Raw genomic sequence first — 27,324 nt, 5'->3', positions numbered from 1 at the left:
TAACACATTTCTTGGTGCGTCTGGGGTGGTTACTGAATTTGTAGAGGTAAGTGTGGCAATCTGTGGGTTTCTTGTAGAAAGTTGTCTCTAGAGTTCCATTATTGAAGCTGACCATGGTGTCCAGGAAGCTGATGATGGTGTAGGAGTGTTCTAGATGGTATTTGAGGGATGGATGGTAGTTGTTGAAGTTGTGGTAGAAATCTATGAGGAATTTAGGTCCTCTCTCCAGAAGATGAACATATCATTGGTTTTGTTATTTTTCCAGAAATTCTTCTTTGAGATGGCCCACGAAGAGGTTGGCCTATTAAGGAGCCATCCTAGTACTCATGGCTGTTCTCATGATTTCGACAAAGTATTTGCTGTTAAATGTGAAGTTGTTTGATGAGGATGAAATGGATGTATTTGGTGATATGTTTGGGGTGGATTTCTGAGCATCGTCCCTTGTCTTGTAAATACTTGAGGAAGGCAGCAATGCCATCATGGTGAGGTATATTGATGTATAAAAAGATGACATCCATGATGGCAAGCATGGTGTTATGAGGGAAGTTGTTAATGTTGCAAAGTTTCTGGAGGAAGTCAGTTGTGTACTGGAGGAAATTGGCTCTTTGTGTGGTGAATGGTTTGAGGATGCTTTCTATGAGTCCTGATATTCTTCCAGTAAGAAAGAATCTGTGGCCAGATAGGATGGGCCTGCCTGGACTACTTTGTTTGTGTATCTTGGGAAGCATGCAGAAGGTCGCTGGGGTGGGTTAGTGGGGGATGAGGTTGTAGAGTTTCTGTTGCAGTTGTGTGGGGAACAATTTGATGATATCCTTAATTTCCTGTATGAATTGTGGTGTAGGGTTCTCTTTGAGTTCTTTATGATAGCTGGCATCAGCGAGTTATCAGCTGCCCTCATTGATGTATATCACAATTGAGGACTACTATGGCGCCCCCTCTGTCTGCTGATTTGATCAGTATCTGGTGGTTGGACTTCAATGACTGTTCAGCTATCCTCTCAGTGTTGGAGAGATTGTGGGGGATGTAATGTTTGTTAAGGACTTCAGTCTTTTTTTTTCCTGAAGCAATCTATGTAATGATGCATTTTTTGGTTTTGTCTGCTCAAGGAAAATAGACACTCTGGTATCTCCTAAAGGGAAGTTTGAGATACATAGTGATGGCTGCAGCAGAAACATGCGGTGTGTGTGTATTTGTTGGGTTTGTTTACAGAGGTTTGTCAAGAGTATTTACATCAAGTGCCTGCCTTGATGTATATGATACACATGTGCATCCATCAATGCCTTGACAAAGCAAGGCAAAAACATCCCAGTTGTACAGTCCTGGAGATTTCATAGCTCCTGAACAGAACCTCATCTTTAGCTGAGCTAAAGTAGTAGAGCTGAGAAGACCCTACTGTGGGCAGAGGGGATGGGATGCAGCAAAGGGAAGAGAATGAGAATGAGGTTTGAAAGGAGTTGATGTCCCCAAGCAGGCTCACAGTCAGCCAGATGTGCACATGCATGTGCATATATGGTTATGCAGTATGCAGAGTTGTGAAGAGGAACATCCCTGGTGCTCCCCTACCTCCATCCCTGTAAATACTGTCACTTATACTTGGCCAGGATGCGTAATCTGCAGTGATGTAAAAGCAAATAAAATCAGGGCCTGCTTCCTTAAAATGACTGAAGCTGTCGGTGGAGTTTCCTGCTTTGTGGGAGATGTCAAAACCTTTCAGAAGATGGTTAATTATCTGTCTTTACTAACAGAGAAGAGATGGAGGTGGCAATGGAGTGAAGGAAATGTTAGAGAGAGAGAGCAGTTCTTCCCCTAGAGGAAAGGAGACAGAGTGGGGAACTCTTAAGTAGTATGTCTCTTCCACTCCATCATCGTGTGCTTCTGCTGCTCCAACCACTAACATGAAAGACTGGGAGCCCAAGAAACTCATCAGCCGGACACCAGCTCTTCCCATTGCTCCCATTTCGAAGCCCCTTGCCTGATGAATTTTCACTTCACAAGTGAAGGAGAAGTGGGGAGCTGAGCTCACCCAGCCAGGGAGAGGGCCAGAGTGGAAGCTCTCTATAGCTCTTAGCAAAGTGGGGGGGGAATGTACTCCCTCTGACTTAACCCTGCCTAGTGGTGAGAATTGAGACAGGCTTGTGGGAAGGCTGAGCTACCACTGCCCACTCAGTATCTGTTGTTGACAGACAAAGAATTTTGAAATCCAGGGCTCTCAGTCTGGCACCTTTCACCAGCCTGAAACTGCTCCTCACCTCTCGAATGTACTGAAGAGAAGTCAGGTGCTTCACTCTTCACGAGAATTGCGAGCTTTTCTCTTTGAGATATTTTGTTTCTGAATGGAGTTAGATTCAATTTCAGTTGTTCTGATCAGTCTCTGCCCTATCTCTTAACCCAGCCCATGAGACCAAGAAGCCTGAGGATCTGCTGTGGCTGTTATCTAACGGGTGTCCTTAATGCACTGATCAACAGGAAGAGCAGTGACGTTGTCTTCTTCCTCCAGGATCACTTTTCAGCCCAGCTGCCAGGCCATATCCTTAACTGGGGTCTGTATGTTTGGCGGGGAGGGGAGAAGAGAAAATGTTGCACAGTATGCGGGGTAGGACAGCTTAGAAGGCAGAGCTGGTACAGAGAGAAACATCATCTGGTAAACACATAACACTCTCCTCAACCTCCTCCTTTCCTCCCCCCCACTTAGGAACACATTCAATCCTCTCTTTGATGGATGTCCAAGAAAATACTTCTTCCACATCCTAAACTTGTTAGCACCAGTTAAACTTCTTAACCTTCTTCCCCTCCAAATACACACACCAATGAGTTTCCAATCACAGACTGTCATTAAAAACACAGCAAGACTTTTCGGGTATGATTTGGTTTCAAAGTAAAGGTTATTACAATTAATTATTAAACTCTTATGTTAACCCTCAGGTAGACACAGTAGAGATCCATTAATAATTCTGAATCCACTTTCCAAATCTCACTGGATGGAAAGCAGCAATCAGATCTACCACCACTTAGCTGCAATTGTTATTTCTTTGTTTATCTTGGTACATCTCTAAATTGTCCAGGGCTAGGGATTTCTGACAAGAGCAGACATTCAATTTGAGATTTACCTGCAATTCAGTCCCAGGGGTTGGAAATTGAACTAACACAGTCTGAAGCAGTATCAGACAGACAGAAGACTTTCTCAGACTATCCACTCACTTGTAAAATGGATGAAAACAACCAGAACTAGGCTTGTGTGTCTGCCTGAATCTGCCCTGACCCCAAGCACTGGGCCTGTATCTAGTCCAGATAAATAACCACTTTGTATAAAAATCTTCTGCTCTGCAGCTTCTCAGCTCATGAAAGGCTGGGGAAGTTTAAATGAAGGAGGATTAACTGTATCAAGAATGGCATAAGAATATATGTGAGAATGTAATTTATTAGAACTTCTCCCTCTCCTCAGATTTTCAGACAGGTTTCCTGTGCTCTGCACTTCTTTATCCACTGGTGTCTGGCATTGTGTGGGGATGAAAATAAACAATAGGTGTAAGGCAGGTGCGGCATTTCCAGAACCTGGGTCAGTTTCCACATGCCCTGGAAACCAGATAAAATTAATTAATGAAGTCAGCAGTTAATTCAATGGTTTGGTTTTCTCTCGTGCACCAGATTTTCTGGAGCTTCAACTCAGTTTTTATGTTTGCCCCAGCAGTTTTACAGCCACAAGCACTTTCTTACATAATATCTAAAATTCATAAACACACATTTGGGGACACAGACAAAATGGACCTAACTTGACATCATGAAATACCTATGGCATGAAAATCAATATTTTTTAACAGAAATGTATTAATCAACCTTGTATCTTTTTAAAATATATATTTGAAATAATGGTGGTGGTAGATGACTCCTTCTGTCACTTTCAAATGAGTTCTTGACAAGATGCTAAGGAATACTGTGCTAGTGGAAAGATGATCTTTTTGCTGATATATATTAGAAATCCTTGAATGAGCCCTGGTAACTTAGCTAAATGATGTCAAGTTATTAAATTCTACCAGCCTAATTCATCTGTGTAATTTCACTTGGATACAGTTGGGTTTTTGGTTTTTTACATTTCCTTCCTGAAAACACTGTTGTTTAGGGTTACAGATGCAGTATCATTGCCACATTCCACACAGGCTGGCTGCATTTCAGAAGTGGGTGACGCAATCCCTGTAACACTTTGGCTCTTTAAAGTCCTTTTGGACCTTTTGGGGATGAATGGTGTAATGATCTTGGAGTTCATTAAATAACAAACCAGTGAACAAGAAAGGAATAAAACAAACTGTAGAGCGTCTCTGGGGAACTGATGCACAAAGTCATGTGGCGTTCCCAACCCCTGCCTCCAAGGCACATCGCCAAATTCCTATGATCATAATACTGTCCTTTATGACAGAGTGTCTCTAAATTATAATCTTCTACAAAGATATCTCTACAAATGGTGCTATAGCAATGTGCAGTATTGTATTTTAAATCTCTCTCACATGTGCTATGTAACTCATATGTGCTAGATGTTTGGGCAACTATGTTCTTTCCATATGTGTTCTTCTGTTCTCTGAATTTGGTTGGGCTTCCACTTTTCTGTGGTATCTCTCAATATTTCCTGCACTAGTCTGATCTGGTTTTAATACTCCTTCTAATAAGGCCACAAAGCCTGAGGGCTGCCCTCTTCTTTTATGATGTAATTGGTGAGCGGCATCACCATCACTCAGGACAATGTAATTAGATCAGTGTATTCCCACGGGGTGTGTAGGGTGAACGGAGGGGAGGCTGATTAACAGCACATTTTACACACGTGGTCTGAGACCACATTGGCAGAAGGGTAATATCAATAAATTGTCTGCCTTTTCTCCCTCCCTTAGGATGTTTTTTTTTTCCCTTTCAAAGAGAAACTGAAGATTATATCAGCCTAACTGGAATATGAACTGATGGGGGGTTGTGTGAGGGACTTTTTATTATGGTTTGATATAGCTTCAGGCAGCATGTGTATTACAGAAGAGACCACCCAGTAATCTTCTCTAAGGCAACACAAACTTCCCCTTCCCCCAAGCATTACAGCTGTGCGGGTCAGAGAGAAGCAGGTAGGGAAGTGACATGGGGTGCAGGAATAACTTGCAATCAGAAAGGTTAGGTAACATATGGAATGCCTGGTGCAGTATCTCATACAAGGACCTAGCACAGAAGAGAATGGGCCAGAGTCATTCATGTACTCCCTGGTGTCCCCTCTTCAGTAAAATCAGTCAGTGCCTTCTGAGGGAACGGATATTGTGCTTGGGGTGGTAACAACTGCTGAGAACTGTAGCCTGGCCTTGCCGCTAGTGGACTCTGAGGCACATTGTGGGTATTATTTTAATACTAGCTCTTGATTAAGGGATTTTAATAATAGGAGGGAGCTACTGTTCCTCCCCTCAAGATAGTCACTGCCTAATTAATAGCTCATCCCTGAAACCTCTCAAAGAATGAAAGCAAACCATGCTAGGCACAAAGAACAAGAGGCAACAACAGGCAGAACAAGAGCAAAAACAAAACTAAAGAAACAAAGCTGGGCAGTGCGAAGGTGGAATGTCCATGTAAAGCAGGAATATCACAACCCTTGCAACAACGCTAGGGCCAGATTTGGATGCCCATCTCACCTGAGCAGTGTTTATGCCAGAAATAGTTCCATCTGAGTGAAAGGGAGTTTATGGGTAGCAAGGTGTTACCCAGCATGAGTAAGGATATTAAATTATACTATGGGCCCGAGTTTATTTTTCATATGTTAATTCTGGGCCCATCAATAACATTGATACATGGCTTCCACGGGTTTTCATTCAGATTTATCCATGTCCTGTATTTTATAAATCGCTCACAAACTGGTGCATTCTCTTCTTTGTGCTGCTGAAGAACACCAAGGCTTTTCAGACTATCTGCACCCCTTGAAGGGGAGGGATACATATTGCCACATCTTTATGAACAGATTGTATGTTCACTGGGGAGAAATAACCCCATGAAAAAAACCCAGAGGGTCCAAACAGACCCCATGTTTGGGAATTCAGTGTTTCTCATAGATGGCTGGGAAACATTTTGGTCCTATCATGGAGCATGCATGCCAAAAATGGGGGCAATGGCGAAAGCTAGGTCTCAGGGTTACATTCTGCTTTGACTTACCCCTGAGTAACCTCAGTGAAGTCTCAAAAAAGTGACATCTTCCCATGAGGTGAACTCAGAGGAGTGCATTGGTTGTCACTAAGGGCAGACTCTGTTCATCTCCCCCTTCCTCAATTCATATAACCGCTGCAATTCAGTCATTTTGCAGTCAGTCAGGTCTGGGGGCTGGGTGAGCATGGAAGCATTCCACTCTTTTTCTACCACTTCATGCTCTGCTAATAGGTATTCGGAGAACAAACTATGGAGGGGATCTGCTGACACCAGAAGATCCACTCCACATGGATTGCTCCCTGGTGCCATATCAGTTCATCTGGTTCCTTGGTTTCAGAGCACTCACCTATCCAGTTCCTAATCCCACCCCTTTAGAACTGACACATTAACAGTCTGAATACACTGATGCCATAGACACATTCAGTATGCCTTGGCTGAGTATCTGGTTGTTAAAACAGGGCTATTGTAAAAACAATTTCATGTGTGCAAGAGACAATTTTAAAACACAGTAAAGTAGAAAGATGCAAAAACAGAGAGAGAGAGAAGGTGTTTGAAAGTATGTGATGTTACCAGCTGCTTCATATAAACAGCCTAATATTTCACAATTGATTATCAACTAATATGCACTCCCTTGTTCATTTAAACCTGTGCGTGGTAACCTATTGTTCAGACACAACCTTTGTTGTTGTATTGAACATACAAAGGAGAAAGATAAAGGGGTGGGGGAGAGGAATGGGGCATTCCCTTTGTGACTTCTCTTGTCTCCAATTTTCAGAGCGAATTCCAGATTGCTTTTCCATGCCCTCTGTGTTAATGCACTTATCTTACTATCAGTCCACCGCGATTTCTGCGTTTCTTGACAAGCTTTGATCTTTTTCAGATAATAGTGGGGACTGGTTCTCAGTTCTGTTCAGAAGTGAAGCCAATAGCATCAGACTCCTCACATGAAGTGTGGTCACAGGCACTGGGTATTAGGACTGCTCCCTTGCTAGTAGGTGAGCTCTTTTACCATAGGAGTTTCCTCATGCATTTTCTACGCAGAAATAAAATACCCAGCAAATTGCCTCAGCTCCTCTCCCTCACTGCCTCCTCCTCTTTGCTTTTTTTTTATTTTATAGCTGGTTAGGAAATGGATTTTATTTTCCAGGAAAATTTTCAAGGAAAGTAAGGAACGTTTATTTTCGGCAAACTTTCCCACAGTTTTATTTTTTTAAGTTATTATTAAAAAAAAATTGGAAACTGAAAAGTTTTCTGCTTTTTTCCATTGAAAATCAAAACGTTCAGTTTTCACATTCTGGAGAAAACCTGAACATTTTAGACAAAAATGATCTTGTGGTCAAAAAGGTATTTTAAATTAAAAAATTGATAAATTTTTTTTTGACCAACTCTATTTTTCCACCTGTGCCCTCACTTCCATCTGTGGCTGCTCCTGCAGTTGGCATGCCCAGCTTTGGTACCACAACATGGCCAGCAAATAATGTCTCTCCACAAGAGCTTCCCTAATCGGAGTGGGAGCATGTAAGGTTTGTAGTGGTTGGTGCAGACCATGATCAGATTAGCAATGCTGCATGTGTGGGAACTGCATTAGCATTGAGAAGATGTTAGATGAAAGGACTGGGAAGAGTATGAAGAGCGGGAGGAAAATCAGAGCAGAGATATAGGGGGACAAGGTTGTTCTTGTATGAAACATTTATTTCTGTGTTACAGACTCACCTTTTCAGTAGTTTTGTTGATGCTGGTGCATAGTTTCTTGTGATCTAGGGAAATAACCCCAATATTGAAAGACAGGAAGTGCTGAGTTCTAATCCCAACTCTGATGCTTCCTCGCTGTGTGGCCCTGTGTGAGATATACAAATTCTGTTCCCTAGAGATAATAATACTGACCTCATATAGGAATTGATAGGATTACGCAACATTTTTCAAATGTGGCCACTGATTCTTGGTGCCTAAGTTCAGACACTGCAGAGTGCTTTGAACATGTGAAGTGCTATGTAACTTTTTACTTGTAATAGTGTTGTGATATTGGATCAGCACTGGCAGACAGGTAGGGTTCTCAATCAACATAACATAAAAGTGTGCTGATTTCCTCTGGACATCTTCTCTCCCACCTCTTTTCTGGCTTCACCTTTATCCTGCCTGGTACTTCCTCTAAAACCAAGAGTCACTGTAGCACTGCACACACTCACCAGTGGTTACGGAATACACCTCTGTGAATCTATCACTAGGCAGGAATTCTCCAGCAGACAAATTTCTCTGTGCCAAGGGCAGTCTTGCATATTTGTATGGGAATTGGAGTACTTGTGGCACCTTAGAGACTAACAAATCTCTTAAGCTGAGCATAAGCTTTCATGGGCTACAGCCCACTTCTTCGGATGCATAGAATGGAACATATATTGAGGAGATATATATACACATACAGAGAGCATGAAAAGATGGGAGTTGTCTTACCAACTCTGAGAGGCAAATTGTGATAATTGCTAAGGAGGAGAATGTATGTGAGTCAGTATCCCCTCCTCCCATGAAAGGCTCCTGACACTTACCCTCCTCCCATCTTCTTCCTACTTTAAAAAGAGCTAATGACTTAGTCTGTCTCTCAAGGTGTTTATATGGCCCTCATCTCCATAATCACTCCACACACAATAATGGATTTTTCATCATAGCACACCAGTGAGGAAGGGGAATACTAACCCCACTGTACAAATGGGGAACTGATTAGATTAAGGGACTTGCCCAAGCTTACAGAGAAAGTCTGGGGCTAAGCCAGGGAGTAAACCCAGGTCTCTTGAGCCCCACTGTAGTGCCTTACCCACTAGACCACCCTTGCTACCAGCATTCTCAGCCTGGTTTTCAGTTAGTAGGGGAGTGCTGTGTCCAGCAGAGCCCCCATGTCTTTAAGGATTTTTTCACTTTCTTTAACTTGAAGAAAATATAAAGTCTTGGAATTTATATATGAATCCTAAAGGAAATGGAAATCTCAATGGAGTCTAATGTTAGCTACTGCTGCAATTACCTGCTCCCTGAGGAATGCAGGATGAGTGACTGACTCACCAGCATGCTGCCTTTCAAATCTGTAATCCTCCGCCCACCCCGCTGTCCCCACCCCAACCCCTGCACTTATTAGATTCTGTTTCTGTCTTCTGCTGGCATCATCAGTTGGACCAGTTCTTCCCACAGGTTCAGCTTCTGATACTGTGACATTAGACCATTAAAAAAGAGCACACAGGACACTTTCAGTGCCCTCATGTGGAGAGCATCACTAAGTGGCTGCCATCTCGTGCAAGGCATCACCTGAAAATCTCTTCCCTGATTTATTATTTCATTATTATTTTTATTTGTACTGATTCTTATATTTATTGAGCATGTGCCCAATGCTGCACGAGGCAGAGCACCCAGCGGCTTACCACCTAACACCATGTAATATGTCATTCGGCCTGCTGAATGTCCACGCTTGATATACAGTGTCATTTTATTCTTTTAAAGTTTCTCTGAGTGCTGGATTATCACTTTCTCCCAGGAGCTCTCCTTTCCCTCACAATATAGGCAATTGCTTTCTTTTCAGAGAAGTGCAGACACATACTTGTGTATTTGACACGTTTAATACATTTTCCTTTCCTATAGACCTAAGCCTGGAATCTTTACAAAAGAGACTATGAGCTAAAAGCTAATATGTCTCCCCCTATATCCTTCCCAAGCTATTGTAGATCCCTCCATAGATATATTGCACTGTATTCTGACAGCCACTCTACTTTTCTTGGAGAGACACCACCTGTGTCTCTATTTGTTACTGCTCTCATTTGTAAAAGCCGTGGGACTTGGAAGTAGGGCATTATGGAAAATATTCATGGCATCCTTTTATTGTGTGTTTGTTGGAGGGATTTCTGAGATTTACACTTATTTTTTCCCTCATGACTTGGGGGAAGTTTTCTTTTAACCTTATTGTCCCTCTTCTCCTCTGGGAACTCTTCCCCATTTGTTTTGCTGTGTATGAAATGAGGAGAGTAGCTCTCTGTGTTGATTTTCCCCTAAATTTTCCCCAACAGCAAAAAAAGAAAAAGAAAAGAAAAAAGAAACATCTCACCCTTTTACATCTTTGTTTCTCTCCTTTATTTCTTAGATTAACAAAGAACCTCTTGGGACTTAGTTAAGAAACACCCTTTGGCCTAACACAAAGCCAAGGCCTTGACAGATTTGCCCAGCTTCCTGGCTATTAAGAAAATGGATAAATCATGAAGACTTTAATGGAGCTTGGCTAATACTATGGATTTGTTCAAAGATGCAACAGTGTGACTGAGACTAGGAGGAAACATTGGTGTTTCCAAGGCCAAGTTAAATGCAGAAATGACTGTTCTTTTAATTTTGGTTTTGCCTTTCAGTTTCCTATGGCACTCGTACTCTCTCTGTAAAATGCAACACCTGGTGAGCCTGGTGTGGGAGCTGCAGTGTTCAAGCAGAGTTTTCAATGAATATCCGCAGTTTGATCTAGGTAAAGAAAACTACAAATCGTTCTTTCCCAATCGGTCACATCCAGGGTTTGTTACCATATGGATAGGCCAGCTGCTCTTGGATAAAAGGCTTACACAGGTGCACCAATGGTTAGCCAAAGTAAGTATAGCAGGACAATGGAACCCAGAGATTCAAAACTTATTAATGAATGATTTAGGTTTAGAATAATTAATCAATATTGTGCACTTAATCTTTTAATCAGATTTGTTATGAAGGTACCCTAAAGTTTCTTCAAGAAACTGAGACATATGGCCAATAAAAGAATGGAAGGTAATAAAGTTCTGATGAGCAGGTAACTCCGTAGAGGGAGTGTGCATGAGTCAGGGAAGGTTCCTAGAAACCACAGCAAGTGTAATGACTGTGAGAGACCAGGTAGTACCTCTGCTCCGACAGGTAGCTCCCAGGATCACATTTTCAAGCTTTCTTTGTATCCAATGAGGACTAGAAACCTACCATTTGAAAACGAAAGCTAAGATTCTAATTTCATCATGTGATTCCAGGAGCTGGGACCTTAGGCAAAGGCTTATAGTGCCTATGCCTGAATGTGGCCTTGTTGGTTCTGAAGTTACAGTGACCAAACAGAAGCACCATCACAGGTGTCCCTTCACAAGAAAATTGACAAGAGAGCTGCAATTTCAACCCTGCTCTGTTCACAAGTCCCACTGGCAAAGGAGCAGGGCTAGGCCATGGGCAAGAGCTTGAAGAAAGAATTTATGGTTACTCTAATGATGGGATTTGGGAGGCACCCAGGAGCCAATCTGTGCCATCCTTAGACAAAGGATGACAAGCAACAGGGGTGTGTTACTGGCCTTTATAGGGCCAGGGCTGTGACTAGGTTGAAGTTCCACTTCGTCCTATAGTTACAGGAGATATCAATCATCATGGTGGCCAGACATGAGCTCAGTTAAAGGAAAGACCACCCTATACATTTTAATATCCACAAGGGATGTGAGACAGTGTTCGGGAGACAACTCAAGTAGCCAGTGATGAGAGAGGAAAGAGAGTCTTTAAAAAGACCAGGGATATGCAACTCTCATTTGCTCCTCCCAGCTTAGGTGACAGGATTTGTGGTTAGAAAAATAAGATACAAAATATATTGGGAAGGATGAAAAGAAGGTAGCATATAGATTAAAAAGTGAGATAAGAAAGCAACAAGAATTAGAAGAGAAAGTGGCTAAAAATTAATGTGTGAAAGTAAATATTTCAAAGAGTTGCACATTGGTAATTAAGATAATGGAAGACAGAAAAGCAGGAATGAATTTATGTAACTTGGCATGTGAGCAAAAGGACACTGGAAAGTTGTAAATTTAGAAAGTTGGACATGTTATCATCAAACGTTTTTATATAATTATTAACTACAGTAGTCTCCAACAATCTACTGCACCTGGACAGCTGCCCTACAAGAGAGAGATATCATAACTTGCAGCCATAGACAAGTACAATTTTTTTTTTAAGTTCATCTGGACATGATTTACTTGTGTGTGTGTTAGCCAAGTTTCCTGTAGTTTGTTACTGATTCATCTATGGAGTTGTGCAATGCATGGCTGGAGGCTACAGATAATATCTAGCTCCCCAGAAGAAGAATTTCATGGATTTTCTAAGTAAATGGCCACATGCAGTTCCAGAATTTCGAAGGAGCATCACCTAAACTCCTGGAGCAGAATATGTTATGTTAGATAAACTACAGTGTGAAGCTTAATAGATACTACCCAACACTCTTCACAGGATCTGTTCCTTGGACAAGTGTCTTGTTTGAACAGCAACTTGTTTTTTATGTTAGGGACAGCATGGGGAGACAAAGCGATTTAGGCTGAGATTTTGAGGCCTGTGGGAGTTAGGTGCCCAACTCCCTCTGAAATTCAATATGATTGAGTGTCTAACTCCTTTGAGCCTTAATGAGTACAAATTCTAAGTCTTTGACTCTTATTATTAATCATTCCTAGTTCACATGTTGGATATCCTGTAAGAACTTTGATAAGATGTTATGTTCAGGTTGTGATTCTATGCATTCATAAAAACAAGCCATTTATGCCTGCACCTTAAATCTTTTTTGGAGTGAATCATCTACCAGTCTAGGCAGGAACAAGCCTGTCACCAGTACATTGAGCTCCTGTCTGAGCCAAACTTAAAGCACTGCTTTCTCCTGCCAGCTTGAGTCTGGGTTTTGGTTTGTTATTTCAAATGCCCATAAGTTGAATGCACATGACTAAACTCAGGAAAAGGCAGGGATTTAGACAGAGATGGTAGCAAGGTAGAGAAGAGCTTTATATGCCAGAAAATGTCAATGGAGATTTAAGTCAATGGTCTACAAGCCAAGTGCAAGGTGTGATGACATTCTGGTGCTAGACCTCATGCTGTGCCAGTCATTCAGTTAATACCTAACAAGGGATATGGTTTGGGCCTTTCTTTAAACACATGGAACAGTTATGGTGCATGAAGCAGGACTATAGTTTTTCATAGAATCATAGACTTTAAGGTCAGAAGGGACCATTATGATCATCTAGTCTGACCTCCTGCACAATGCAGGCCAAAGAATCTCACCCACCCACTCCTGTATCAAACCTGTGTCTGAGCCAGTGAAGTCCTCAAATCATGGTTTAAAGATTTCAAGGTGCAGAGAACCTTCCAGCAGAGTATTGGTTGATCACAGGATGACTATGAGCGGCTAGTGTGATGGTTGTGAAAAAAGCAATGCGGTTTTGGGATGCATCAGGCGAGGTATTTCCAGTAGAGATAAGGAGGCGTTATTACTGTTATACGAGGCACTAGTGAGACCTCATCTGGAATACTGTGTGCAGTTCTGGTTTCCCATGTTTAAGAAGGATGAATTCAAACTGGAACAGGTTCAGAGAAGGGCTACTAGGAAGATCTGAGGAATGGAAAACCTGTCTTATGAAAGGAGACTCGAAGAGCTTGGCTTGTTTAGTCTGACCAAAAGAAGGCTGAGGGGAGATATGATTGCTCTCTATAAATATATCAGAGGAATAAATACCAGGGAGGGAGAGGAATTATTTAAGCTCAGGACCAATGTGGACACCAGAACCAATGGATATAAACTGGCTATCAGGAAGTTTAGACTTGAAATTAGACAAAGGTTTCTAACCATCAGAGGAGTGAAGTTCTGGAACAGCCTTCCAAGGGGAGTAGTGGGGGCAAAAGACATATCTGGCTTCAAGACTAAGCTGATAAGTTTATGGAGGGGATGGTATAATGGGATAGCCTAATTTTGGCAATTAATTTGTCTTTGACTTCTAGCAATAAATATGCCCAATGGCGTGTGATGGGATGTTAGACGGGGTGGGATCTGAGTTACTACAGAGAATTCTTTCCTGGGTGTCTGGCTGGTGAGTCTTGCCCACATGCTCAGGGTTTAGCTGATCGTCATTGTGTAAAAACAAACATAACTCAGTTCTAAGTGTCTCTTATTCAGTAACACAGATGGTTCAGCCATGTCAGAAAGGGAATGGAAGTGTAAATGAGTATGTGTATCTCGGGAGAAGGCTGCATCTTTCATGATCAGAAAGAGAACAACACAATATTGATTTATTTGATGACATCCTCCCACCCCACCACAAATACACATTCTCCTATATTAGATGGAGCCCCTGAGTCTCTGCTCAGAGTTTGTCCCCTGCTGAAGGTGGGGGGAGTTTGACTACGTAGGCAGATGACTGCTTTGTGTTATGATTCAGTTATATAAGTAGCAGTGGAAATTGCAATATGGGGAGACTGTATGAATGAACCAGCCCTGAAATGCACATAGGAGCACTCAGTGTTATAATAACTGTGAAGCCTATTTAAGGGACCACCTGAAACAAGGAGTGGACCAAAACAAGTCCACCAGTTGGAGCACCTGCAAAGAGCTGATCTAAATTTGGACCTACATTCTAAACTGGATTCTGCAAATGACCACTATCTTTAACATAGGCCAAATCCACCTGGATCCAAAACAACCTCAAATTCTGGAGTGTCTGAAATCCAGATTCGGATCTGAATTCTGCAGATTGAGCCCAGCTCTAATCTAAACTACTGCAAAGCAGCACACAAGCAGCCACTTGCCATACTGAGCATGGTCAGCTTTGGGCTGCTGACATTTTAATCAGCATTTCATAACTAATTGCCTTGACACCGCTATCTTGTTATCAATTAACATAGACCTGAATGTCAGGAAGTAATTGTATGCCTCTAACTTGCTAAGGCTGCCTTCTGGGTCTGTGAAATGACTGGGTTTCCTTACAGGGATGCCACTACACATTTAGTGCTCTCATCTTTTTGAAGAGCTCATGAGGGTTAATCCAAAGGTGTGACTAGAAAGACTTTATGCTACCCATCACAGTCATGTATTCTGGGTATGCCACATCAATTCCGGAAAAACCATAGTACAAAAACATTTGAGAAAGTTTTAAAAACATGTATTCACCTCCCCCTCTTTTTTATGTTAACTAAGGCTAGTCTGCCTTAGTCTAGCTATCCAGTTCTCAGTGGGAGAGAAAAACTATACAAGATAACATTTTAGACACTTTTAAAAATTGCCTCTTCTCTATACATCAGTGGGGACCCTTAAAAAGTTCCACTGGTTTAAAAGACTATTTAAACACAGTTCTGGCAAACTTTCCATTTCTAAAGACAGGGAATATTTTTGATACCAGTAGAATATTTCAGACCACTGGAATCCACTGTAATAATGCTAAGTTTTTAAGAGCTGATCTCTTGGGATTTGGGGCCTTCCAGGCTAGAAAGAAGTGTGGTACTGGCATATCCTGTTATAAAATTAGGGTTTCCTCTTCCCAATGATACAAAGCTCTTGTTCCTAACCCTGATGCATCATAACATATTGGACCTTTGAGCATTCACTGGGACAGGGTTGAATACTGCCTGTCCTGATGCTGTAATTTTGTGAGGGGCACTTTACCTTTTTGGGGGAAGAGGAGTATACAGAGCTGTTTGTCTGTTTCATTTATAAAAAGGCATTTGAAGATGCTGAGAAATTTGGAATGTTAGGAGTGGTCCCAGTGGAGATAGACTAGTGAGCACAGAGCAGGGGAAGCAGTCAAAGGTTTATGAGGAATTCAGTATTTTTAAATTATCATCATATAGCACCATGCATGTGCATTGTGCTGTGCAAAATCTGAACATTTATAGCATGTTTCTGCAGTTCTTCACATAGATGTTACCACCACATATACAAATAGAGAGATAGAGAAAGTTCCTCTGAAAGCAGCTTCTACCTGTGTAAGAATTAGGGCTGTTGGGAAGGGTAGAGGCAGGTGAGGTAATTAACATGTCACATGTGCCTTAGAAGACCATAGGCTACCCATAATGACTCTGTTTTTTCAAAGCTCATTATTTAAAAAAGCGATTTGTAGACTTATCTTTGTTGGGAATTGCTGCATCATTCCCCTGATCCACCCCTGAAATGTTTGTTCTAATCACTCCTTATTCCCCACACTGCAAGCACTGCCACTGGATAACAGCAATGGCAATAACTTACATTTCTACAGCACCTTGCAGCAAAAATGCTGCATAGAAGAGATGCTTCCAAAGCAGTCCTGTCACTGCCTGGAGCAGCATGGAGGGCTGCTGGCAACAGCGAAGTGCCCCTCACCATCACACACCAAGCCACTCAGGGCTCATACACCATAATAAAGTGACATTCCAATACAGTACAAGCAAAACATCCTCTTAAAGTGAAAATCAATACAAGCAAACAAGGGGATTCAACTCAAAAGAAAGGAACTCAGGGAGGTAATAACTACATGGCCCCTGCTATGAAGAGACAGAGGCACACAAGCTTGGTGGTCCTCGTCGGGGAGCTCTTTGCACTTCATTCTAGCTGGGTTTAATTGTTATGAATGTGTGATCATCTGTTTGAGTGATCTCTCACCTTCACCTCCCACTCCCCTGCTAGTCATGGATTTCTTCCTCGTTTGCTATTTGTTTATAGGTACTGGATTTAATTTGTCTTCTGAAGCACCTTCTCTGGCTCACACAAATAGCCTACTGTGAAAATATGAGATGGAAAAAATGATTGCCTTCATTTGTACCTACACTGGTTTGAGGGTTTCAGTTCTGAGAGTGTTTTGAGCAGTTTGCTGTTGGCTTTGCTCCTCAGGAATCCAGGCCTAGTGAGACATGGTCCATCAAGAAGTAAATAGAACCTTTTCTTCTGAGCTAGTGCCTCACTTTACCAGGACTGTAGAAACTTAAAATACCTGTGAGAACATACTGTAGATTTACTACCCAGGACAAGTGTTACAGGATTGCCCTGATTTCTCATTGTAACATTCCAAAACATCACATTGTGGTAATGCCGCATTGCATCAGTATTGGGCTTTTGCGATGTGGCAAAGTGGCGCATGGTGTTTGTTCTGCTAGACAAACTGTTAAAAGTGGCAATTCTTACTGTGAACCTATAGGTCATGCTCTCCTCCTCAGAAAATGTAGTGAAGCACACTGGTTTTTCTGTTAATATACATTATTGTCAACTGTTCCTCCCAACACAAAATGGTTTCCGCAGACTCTTTCCCTTATGCTTTCAACTGATTTGGGTAAGTCTTATGTATCATAAATAGTGCAACTTGCTTCTTCATATCTAGATAAAAGAATGGCAGGATAGAAATTGTCCCCATGGCATCCAATTCAAAAACATCAATGGAGGAGAAAACAAAGCTTCCAAACTTTTGTCCATGTCAGAACACTGACTGTGTGTGACCCTCCTCCTCCTTCCCCACCCTCAGAGCCGGATATCTTTGTGACAGCCTTCTAGCCAAGGACTAGGCTGGTGGCAATGTGGAGGCATGAGGGTGATGGCTCCATGGTATTTCTAGAACCTAGCAGAGAATGGCAGCACTGGAGATGGCAGCATGTTTCACTATGGCCAGATCATTGAGCCAGCCTCTACCCCAAGTTTTCAGCATAACAAGTATTAAGAAGAGAATCTTCTTGATCCAACAACCTACATAGATCAGAGTGGTGGGTGACAGTTAGTTCAGGGCTTGTGATTAGCACACTCTTGCAGCAGCACTCCTCCACAGCAAGATTTCCACAGAGCAGAGAGCCTTCTTCAGAATGCCCAGCCCCTCTCTCTAAACCCTGCACACATGACAGAGGGCATAAAGGGATGTGGCCACGGATGGGCAGCCTGGTGCATTCCTAAGCAAACCCACTGAGCACTATTGAGGTAGGTGGCAGACATTTTGGGGATATTTCACTACTCCTGCTCAGTCCCAGGAGTAAACCCTGAACACACAGTGTGGATCAACAGGCTGTGAGGTATTGAATCATATCAGCAACTCAACCTGCTTGCTGTCATCTGCTGTTGCTCAGTGTGTTCCTTTCCATGTCCCTGCTGGGTCAGGCCCCAGGTGTTTATCTGAAAGTGGCCTATGTACCCAGTATAGTTCTCATGTGGCTTAGAGACCCCAGGCTTCTTTCTTTGTTCTTAGTGTACATTTTTCCTAACTGACTGACAATTTCATATTAACATAATTCTCAACCTATAACTTGGCACCAGTAAGAAATATACTACCAAAAAACATAATATATCCATGACTATGCAACTTGAAATGATAAATGGCTATGGACCAGGGTGAGTGAGGGCTTAGTGGGGAAGGGAGGTAAAAAATAGACATGGAAAAAGCAGATTTATGTGCACAGAGTTCTGAACCTTAGTATCCATTGCAGCAGCAGCAGCTTGCATCATCTCAACTTGAGCTCTGAGTGCTTTGTGGGACTACGTTATCGAACAGCATGAGAGGTGCGGCTGCAGACGTTATTTGAGCAGCTCAGACAACTGTTGCTGCTTTTTCATATGGAAGATTAGTGATAGAGAGAAGTCTACAGAGGTTACCATGGGTCAGAAAGCCTGAGAACTGGAACGTTAAGGAATCAGAGGAGAAGTGGGGACGTGTGCCTGTTCAGAAAAGAGGGATGATACTCCAGGGAGGGACAGTGACATTAGATGACATAGCATGTCATGTCCATTTGCGTTTCATTCTCCCCATGTGCTGCAAGCATTTAAATAAAAGGACTGGAAAATGTCTCATTTTCGTATATCTTCAGTAGGTGCCTCTCTACTCTCTGCTGAATTACTGTTTTGCTATAGGAAAGCTCTATAGTGAATCACAGTAGATAATCCTGGGTTACATGGCTCCCATAGGCACTATTATCCCCTCTTTCTCCAGTGGTGGAAGAACACAGTATTACAAGAGTCTGCTGCCTCTGAGGACTCTAGCTTTCTTTTTGCTGATACGAAGAGGTTCTGCATTCAAAGCCCAGCCCCAGAAGGCCTCTACGTGTAAAGTTATTGCAGGCTTAGTGTGTTCTTACAGGAATGCTTAGCTCACTCGTTTGAGTTTATTTATATATGACAATGCTGCTCCCTCTCTGTGACTATTAATTTTATAGAGGGAGTATAAAGAGGACAGACCTCAGCTATGTCTCCTGCCTTTGATCTGTTTGTGGTGCACATACTAATCAGCAAAGAGCCGCAGGCATCACTGGATTTACTGTGTTGTTCAGGATATAACAGTATTGCTGAATTTATCTCTTGGAGCAGACAAAGGCTTATATTTTCTTTCAGTGGAACTGCGAGATCATTCCATGACATCCCAATGTCAAGTCTCAATTGGTCTGGAAGTGCAGGGATATTTAATTATTATTTTTTTACGTTTTTGTTGTTACAGTTGCAACATTACATAAATAAGCACATACATAAAAGATTATTCCATGGTTTGTTGAAATGTGATGTACTAATAGGGAGAAATACTAAATGTATCTATCCCATTGGCTGAGTGTCATAAACAGATGGTTACGGGTTAATGTCTCTTTTACCTGTAAAGGGTTAAGAAGCTCAGTGAACCTGGTTGACACCTGACCAGAGGACCAATAAGGGGTCAAGATACTTTCAGATCTTGGTGGAGGGAAGTCTTTGTTTGTGTTGGTTTTTTTGTTCGTTGTTCGCTCTTGGGGCTAAGAGGGACCAGAGGTACCCTCAGACTTTCCCAATCTTTCTGAATCAGTCTTTCATGTTTCAAAATTGTAAGTATAGCCAGGCAAGGTGGATTAGTCTTATGTTTGTTTTCTTAACTTGTAAATGTGTCTTTTTGCTGGAAGGATTTTTACATCTATTTGCTGTAACTTTGAATCTCAGGTTGGGAGGGGGGGAGTCCCTCTAGTCTATATGAATCTGAGTACCCTGTAAAGCATTTTCCATCTTGATTTTACAGAGATAAATTTTACCTTTTCTTTCTTTAATTAAAAGCTTTCTTTTTAAGAACCTGATTGATTTTTCCTTGTTTTAGAATCCAAGGGATTGAGTCTAAACTCACCAGGGACTGGTGGGGGGGGAAAAGGAAGGTGGGAGGGTTAATTCCTCATTTGTTTAAGATCCAAGGAGTTTGGATCGGTGTGAAGCTTCCCAAGGCAACCCAGGGAGGGGAAAGTCTGGGGGGAAAAGGAGGGGATAGTTAATTTCTCCTTGTTTTAAGACCCAAGGGGTTTGGGTCTTGGGTTCCCCAGGGAAGGTTTTGGGGGAACAGAAGTGTGCCAGACACAGACTTTTGGCTGGTGGCAGCATTACCAGAACTAAGCTAGGAATTAAGCTTAGAAGGGTCCATGCAGGTCCCCTACCTTTTTACTCTAAAGTTCAAAGTGGGGGAAAAAACCTTGACACTGAGCTATTAACTTAATGCAGTGCAAACAAGGTCAGGTGATCCCGTCTTACTCAGAAAGAAGGGGAGTCTGGTATTCCAATATAAAGTTTAGTTATCTGGACTGATGTTTGTAAATTTGTCCATGGTTTTAAAACATTGTATAGTTTGGAGATTCATTGGTTAATTGTAGGTGAATGTTCCATTGTTTTTACTGGAATCAGGGGCTTATTGTATAACATCTCCTAATACAATCTGGCTTCTCTATGATAGAAAGATTGTACTGTAGAGGTGAGATGGCATCTGGATCTGGATCCACAATAGATTTAAGGTGAGGCTGCAGGTTCAAATGGATGGTGCCAAAATTTTGCAAGTTGATTTTATGAGATATTGGCTCTAGATAGTGGAAATCTAAAGAGAATAACTGATCTTGTGAGATTTCTGCTATTCGGAAACCAAATCTCACAAAAATGTTTTTTTTCCTCAAGATTTCAGCATCATCCAAACCAGAACCGGATTTCCTTCCATTTTTGGATAAGATCAGCTGCCAAACTCACAGCGCTCACCTGGGATTCATGAATGTAAATTGGACCAGCCCCACAAAAATGCAAAGGGATTCCGAATGAAGTTTCTGGTTTTGACTCATCTCCAGTTCTGATATATAATATAATACAGATGCTTATAATGGAGTGATTGACTGACTGACTTAATTTCCATGTTCCCATCGAGCTAGAGTCTTGATATACTTGTTCATTAGGGGCACTTGAATACAAGGGGAGAAATCCCAAATTTGAACCTTGATCAAAGGTCACCATAAGGTCATCAGTCTCTTTTATTGGATTTAGAGCTGAAGTGCCCCTTTGAGCTACAATCCTGAAAATCGATGCATTCATTCATTCACCATGGTCTGATGATCACAGGGGAGGGCAATTAAATTTGACATAGCTATCACAGATCACCAAAGTTCAAGAGTCAAATAATTTTTTTAACAATCTTAATTTCTCCCATGACGTAGTCATGTTGGGTGTGAGACATCTAGTGTGAAAAAAATGAGATAATCTAAAGTCACCAGTTCTATTTACTGGAGTTTAGACAAGACCATTTTCTGAAGATGAACAAGTACTCCACAGGTATCTACACAGCCACATCTAATGCTAATGGGTGAGCCTGCTGTCAGCCACTCCATCTTATCAGTTAGCCCAGTTTCCGAGCACTTTTCTTTTAAAAGAATGTCTAGAAAATATGGAAAACACAGAAAATATTGACAGCTGTATTGTGTATTCCACTTTCCCTACTGAGAGGAAACCACAAAAAATGAATCCAAATGTTCCTTTTCACAAGCAACATCCACAGAATTTTTCAGGAAAATTTGGGAACCTGGTGAAAGAAACTTGTCAGTTTAAGTCCTAGATATTTACTGGTATTTAGTCAAAGTTTTATGTACATGAACTCTTCAGTTCTGCACATTGGCAGCTTACAAAGGCTTTTCAAAAGAAAAGAAACCAAAGGTATTAAAGAAACATCTTCCTGGAGGATAGATTAGCTCCCAGGGGAACAGAGACAGAAATAAAATATGGAAATAAGCATATAGTAAAAGAAAAAGGTATCCAATGTATTTGATAACTGTAATTTGTTCATTACTCTTTTCTTGCTATTGTGTTCCCTCCAACAGGAAGGTCTCTGGTGCTTGTAATAAACCATTATACAAGTCAGGAGGATTTTACCTCCTGTATGTCTACTGGACTGTTTTAAATTCTAAGGGGTTTATTGGGCATGACGGTGGTTACAAATATAAGTCCTGATCCTCAAAATCCACTTGAGTAACTTTACTCACATGACGAATTTAATGGGGCTGGGCACTTATGTAGAATTACTCATATCTTAGTTTTCAGGATTGGGCCCATTGTCTGTTTCTTTCGTGTTTCCAATTGTTATTTAAGTTCAATGTTTGGTTTCAATACGAAAGGCTAGATTTCCCACTCTTTGGCTTCCAGCAGCAGCAGCAGCACTTGGCAGGGTGGAAATCTAATAGCTATGAGCAGAATAATTTGGGAATAAAGAGACAAACACTGTAGCTATTGCAATGCAGAAGCTACTATAGCCTAGCTCTTTCTTTACCCACAGCTTTCTTTTTCTGGTTGTTGTAAGCGTCAGCTCTGTCTGCTCTGACACTCTCAGCTGCTGTTCTTTGGGAAGGAGGTTAAAGGGCAATTTGAAAGTTATTTTGGTTGAGCACACTCATGCCAGGAGCATTTCTGAAAAACAGGAGTATGTGGAAGGATGTGGGTGCAGCAGAGAAAACAGAGAATGGATGTGTTTTACATCGTCTCCATATGCTGCCAAAGTTATGGTTACACCTTTTAAGGTAGAACATTCCTCATGTCCAACCCCCACAGTTCCCCTCTTTCACTGACTTGGAGAGTGCTGCATCTATCTCTGATTAGGTGGGCTGTTTTCACCCACAGTCCTCTCTCTGTCCAAAACCGAAGGGGGGTCTGTCTCCACTATGTATCCTTCTGCTCCATACCCCACAAGTGTCCGTTGTTAGGTAGAGAACTCCACAGGGTTCCCAATATTGCTATATTATGAAAGGGTTGTCTCCTGAAATCTCAACCACAGAGGGGAAGGAAGTTGCTTCCCCACCTCTAGTCAGAGGTTTTCCTGTCTTTTGCTGTTTCCAGCATGTACCTCTGGACTATTGTGCACAATCCGCCATCTCTGCTCAGATGTGTAGGTAACCTATAACACAACTTTCTGGGTAAAAGTTAAATATTTGTTCATACTAACCATAGCTCAACATTTCCTTTTGAAACAGACACTTGAACTTGTTTGTCAGATGGTGCTGAATGTGGAGGGAGTGAGAATTGGTGCTAGGGGCAATCACTCAGCACAAGATTTATCGGCAAAGGCTGTTGAAGCACCAGGTGAATGACAGTGGCATCTCAGAAGCCAATTCACATAAATAATAAACAAGTGTCTCCTCCTTAACCAACCAACCAACCAACCAACCAACCAACCAACCATCAACAAATGATTACCCACGTCAGAGAGCAGCGGGCAGTTGGCTTGTCAGGTTGGGAAATGCAAGCATGGCAAGCCAGATATTTTGCAGTTCTCTACATACAGCCAGAGGGACTCTGCCGTAGTTTTGCCCCTGTTAATATGGACCTGGGGTGATCTAAAGGTGAGCTGGACCCACTCAATTGCCATCACTCAATGGGACAGTGACTGGTTTAGGCCTGAGCATAGTTTTGGCCCCAGTAGTCAAGACTTTGTGTACTGTGCTCAAGAAAGGCCCCTTGACTTCTGTAGCAGCTTCATTCCAGTTAAAAAGTGGAGGGTTAGTCAGCACAGTAGCATCTGGTGGTGGTTATCTTGAAATTCAGTTCAGTGTGTTTTTGGTGTGCTGCACGTGTTTGTACTGACAACACATAACCATGAGAGAAGCTGGAAAATTTGGAAGTTACGTGTGGGGAGTTTGGGCTTTCAGCAACAAATGAGGCATGGGAGGCAGCTTAGGACTGCTGACTAAATACACTGGGCCCAGTCCTCAGCCTCATTATGGCTGCTTTGCACTGCATCTGGTGTCATAAAGCAACCATAATGCAGGCTTAACTGATTAATGGAGATACCCTAGGGTAAGTGAATCCGGGGGTGGCATACAGCCAGTGTACTATCTCCTACTTCACTCTCCCTTTCCAATGTAGGGGGCCTGGCCAAGGAGAAGTAGGCAAGGCCGGGGCATCTCTATGCCCAAGCAATCCCCACTGCCAGAATGACCCCTCAAGGCCACAGACAGCTGTGTGCAAGAGCAGCCCTGAGGCTGCTTTAACTTACACCAGGAACTAGCATGGGCTTCAGCTGTCCTCTGCTCCACCTGATTTATGTCACTCTGGTGACACAAAGCAGCTATAAAGCTAGAGGATCTCTTCCATGAGAACTCCTCTGACATTGGGGTGTGTCCAAGGGAAAGAGGGTGTGGCTGCAGCATCTTTATGCCCCAGCTGTCTGCAGGCAGACAGGCATCAGTTAGAAGAGTCTGAACCTAACTTGTGAAATAGTCCCTGCCAGATGGAATCAGGGGGAAATAAATATGGTTTAAAACCACTTTTGATCCCTTGCTCCAGTCTTGTGCTGAATACAGCTAGGTTAGAATAAAGGATCGGCCAATGTAAGCTGGCTGCATATGGTGTCACATCAGCTTAAACATATATTCAACATGCCAGTTTCTGAATGGGCATTCCCTATTATGCGACAGAATGAGTGAAGAGATATTTCTCAGACAATGAGATCTACATGGCCCACTCTGCTGTAATAAAAGAAAGGTGGGATGGATCAGTGGGGGGAGGGGAAGGAAGGGGACAAGGGACCTGGGCAGAGTGTATGTTGTGAAATGTAGTGCACCAGCAGACCATGCTGCTGCTGCTGCTGACAGAGGTCTGGCATGCTTCACTGCAATCTGATCACATCAGCTTCCAAGGTGTCAAGCAGCCCACGATTTCAGTAAGAGATGCAGATGAGGTTGCTGAATGGCAGCCTAAAATATTCTGTGATATCATACAAATGGTCACGGTAACAAGTGAAGACATCACAGTGGATGTCTGTCTCCATTTTCCTCACAAAAATAAACAAAAATTCCACTAGGCCACAAACATCTCCAAAATACCAGTGGCTGACCTGAGAAGGAAACTTGAGAGAGAGAGAGAGAGAGAGAGAGAGACTGGATTTTTCTGTTGAGTTTTTGTGTTGAAAAAGAACAAATTGGTTAAAGCTTTTAACAGAAATGGGGAGCATAAATTAGGTGCAATTTCTAGACTGAGGACAGTTGCTATTTGGTGACATTTGCTGGGTGGTTGGATTTTATTATTATTTTCTCAAATGCAACATGTTCCAGAAGGTCAGGCTGTTGCCCAGAAAGGCATAAAACTCGTTAAAAGGGGGTGTACTTAGCAGTGAATAAATGGATTTAAGTTCTGTCCACGTGATGGTTTGTCCCTGTGATTGAAAAAGGGTGCAGATGCTGTAAACCTTACTTAGGTGAGACATCCCACTGGAGTAAATTGCATGAGTAAGGACAAGCAACATGAGTGAGGGCTGCATGATCAGCTCAATAGCTAATAGCTGGCACTGGCTTGTCATGATTACCATCAATACTTTGCAGTTGCCAACAGTGCTGCAGCCATGATAAAAAAAAAAACCCACATGGTATGGACAAGCTTGAGGGTTAGTCTATAGCATGATTTTGGCAAGCATGCTTCTAAATAAAACCCAAGCCTCTTTGCAATATAGGACTGAGACAGCATTCAAGCCATAGCGTGAACTTATAGGGACAAATTCTGCCGTAGGTTATGAGTGCAACACTTGAGGACATCAGTGGGAGCTTAGTGTATTAACGAATGGCAGAATTCAGCCCACAACAAATATGCACCTGGAATTCAGGGATGTGATCTGAGAAAGTCTGACAGGCTTTATTTTAGAGCACATTTGTAATAAACCACAGGCCTTTCTCTGTCTTCTCTCCCCGAGTGAGATCATCTCTACGTAAGGTCACCATATATATCTAATAGACCATGAGAAGGAATTTCTGTAGAGTCCTTCTACTTTACCTTTTGATTTTAAACTTGACTGTCTGGAGGAGACGAGAGCTTTAAATCAGAAATTCCTCCTTTAAAAGAAATTAGAAGAGACTGACAACAGAAGACAGTGATGGCTAAGGTGGTATATATTACACCTCTAACACTCAGGCTCCCTTAAACCTTCTATTGATGTGCAAGGGATTCTAAATGATGAAGACCCAGAAGGCATCCGTCCAAGCAGAAAGGCAGCTACTTTGGCTTACCCTTTCTTATATCTTCTTACAACTCTTTCTTGTGGAAGCTAAACAAATTTAGCCTCCCTCACATGTTGGCAGAGTGTGAGGAGGTTCCAGGGCATTTAACTGAGCATAAATTAGTGTAAGTAAGGCCCCTCTCACACCACCTAACATATCACTTCTGGATTTTACCCACAGCCTGGATGAAAATGATCAGCAAAAATAAATATAAAGATTACTTACTTAATTATGGTAAAAGGAGATATTGATTGACCAGAAGAGACTCTGACTAGACACACTACACTCAGCTGTCTTTAAACATATCTGTAAATGATGCAGCATCCTGATTTTATTTCATCATATTTACCCTCAAAGGTTTTAAAAATCAAATTTCATGAATTTGTAATTCGTTGCTCTTGGCAACAAAGTGATTTCAATTAACCTGAAATGAAAATGAGTGAGAGACAGGCAGAAGACAGAGAGAAGGAGGGAAATTTGGGGTCTGATTCCGATCTTGTTTTCAGTGATGTAAATCAGGATGAATTCACTGACAGCAATGGAGTTACCTGGGTGTAGAACAAGAATAAGTGAGATCAGAATCCAGTCCAGAGAGAGAACGAGAGTGAGTGCAATGTAAAGAGTGGTCATCTAAACTTTGTCTTCAGGATTTATTATATAACAGCACTAATACATGTTTATTTTCCTTCTTCTTTCTTTCAGGGCCTCCTGTAAGTACCAAAGTTCCAGTGCGTTTGCAAAGTGTGCACCTGATGGTAATGCGGTGAAGGGGGCTTGAGGGGAAATTAGCAGTAACAATTTTCTCCCATATGCCATGTTATACCCAAGTTTGCCTTTAAAATCTCCCAAACACCAAATATCCTTTGTATTCAGTCATAGTGCCTAGTCCTTAGTGGGATTTCACAGACACACCCATATAGCTCTGTACAATTCTGAAATCTCACAGCATGGAATTGAGAAAGCTCACAGGGTAGAAACAGTGAATATAAAGGGCTAGAAATACTCCCAACTATTTTCACATAGAAAAAGGAGGATAATAGTGTGCAATTTGCATACATAGGATGCCATACACTGACTTCAACATATTTTTAAAAATTGGGTCAAATATATGTTGCCATGCATACCTGTGCAACTTGTTCTCTGCCACTCAGCCAGCATTGCTGAATGTTCGGGCCTAGAGGTGCAATT

At 42.0% G+C, this 27,324-nt stretch overlaps 1 protein-coding gene across 1 annotated transcript in view; it reads left to right on the top strand.

Moving 5' to 3' along the window:
- The window catches only part of COL13A1 (collagen type XIII alpha 1 chain), a 165,485-nt gene that overhangs the window by 25,291 nt on the left and 112,870 nt on the right, over positions 1–27,324 (top strand). Inside the window, exon 3 of the mRNA XM_030571227.1 lies at positions 26,839–26,846. Coding sequence (XP_030427087.1) covers positions 26,839–26,846 — 8 coding nt within the window. The remainder of the gene's footprint in view (positions 1–26,838; positions 26,847–27,324) is intronic.

This window comes from Gopherus evgoodei, chromosome 7, assembly GCF_007399415.2.
Source record: "Gopherus evgoodei ecotype Sinaloan lineage chromosome 7, rGopEvg1_v1.p, whole genome shotgun sequence".
NCBI lineage: Eukaryota > Metazoa > Chordata > Testudines > Testudinidae > Gopherus > Gopherus evgoodei.
The sequence above is the reverse complement of the archived record's forward strand: the minus strand, read 5'-3'. Positions and strand labels throughout refer to the sequence as shown.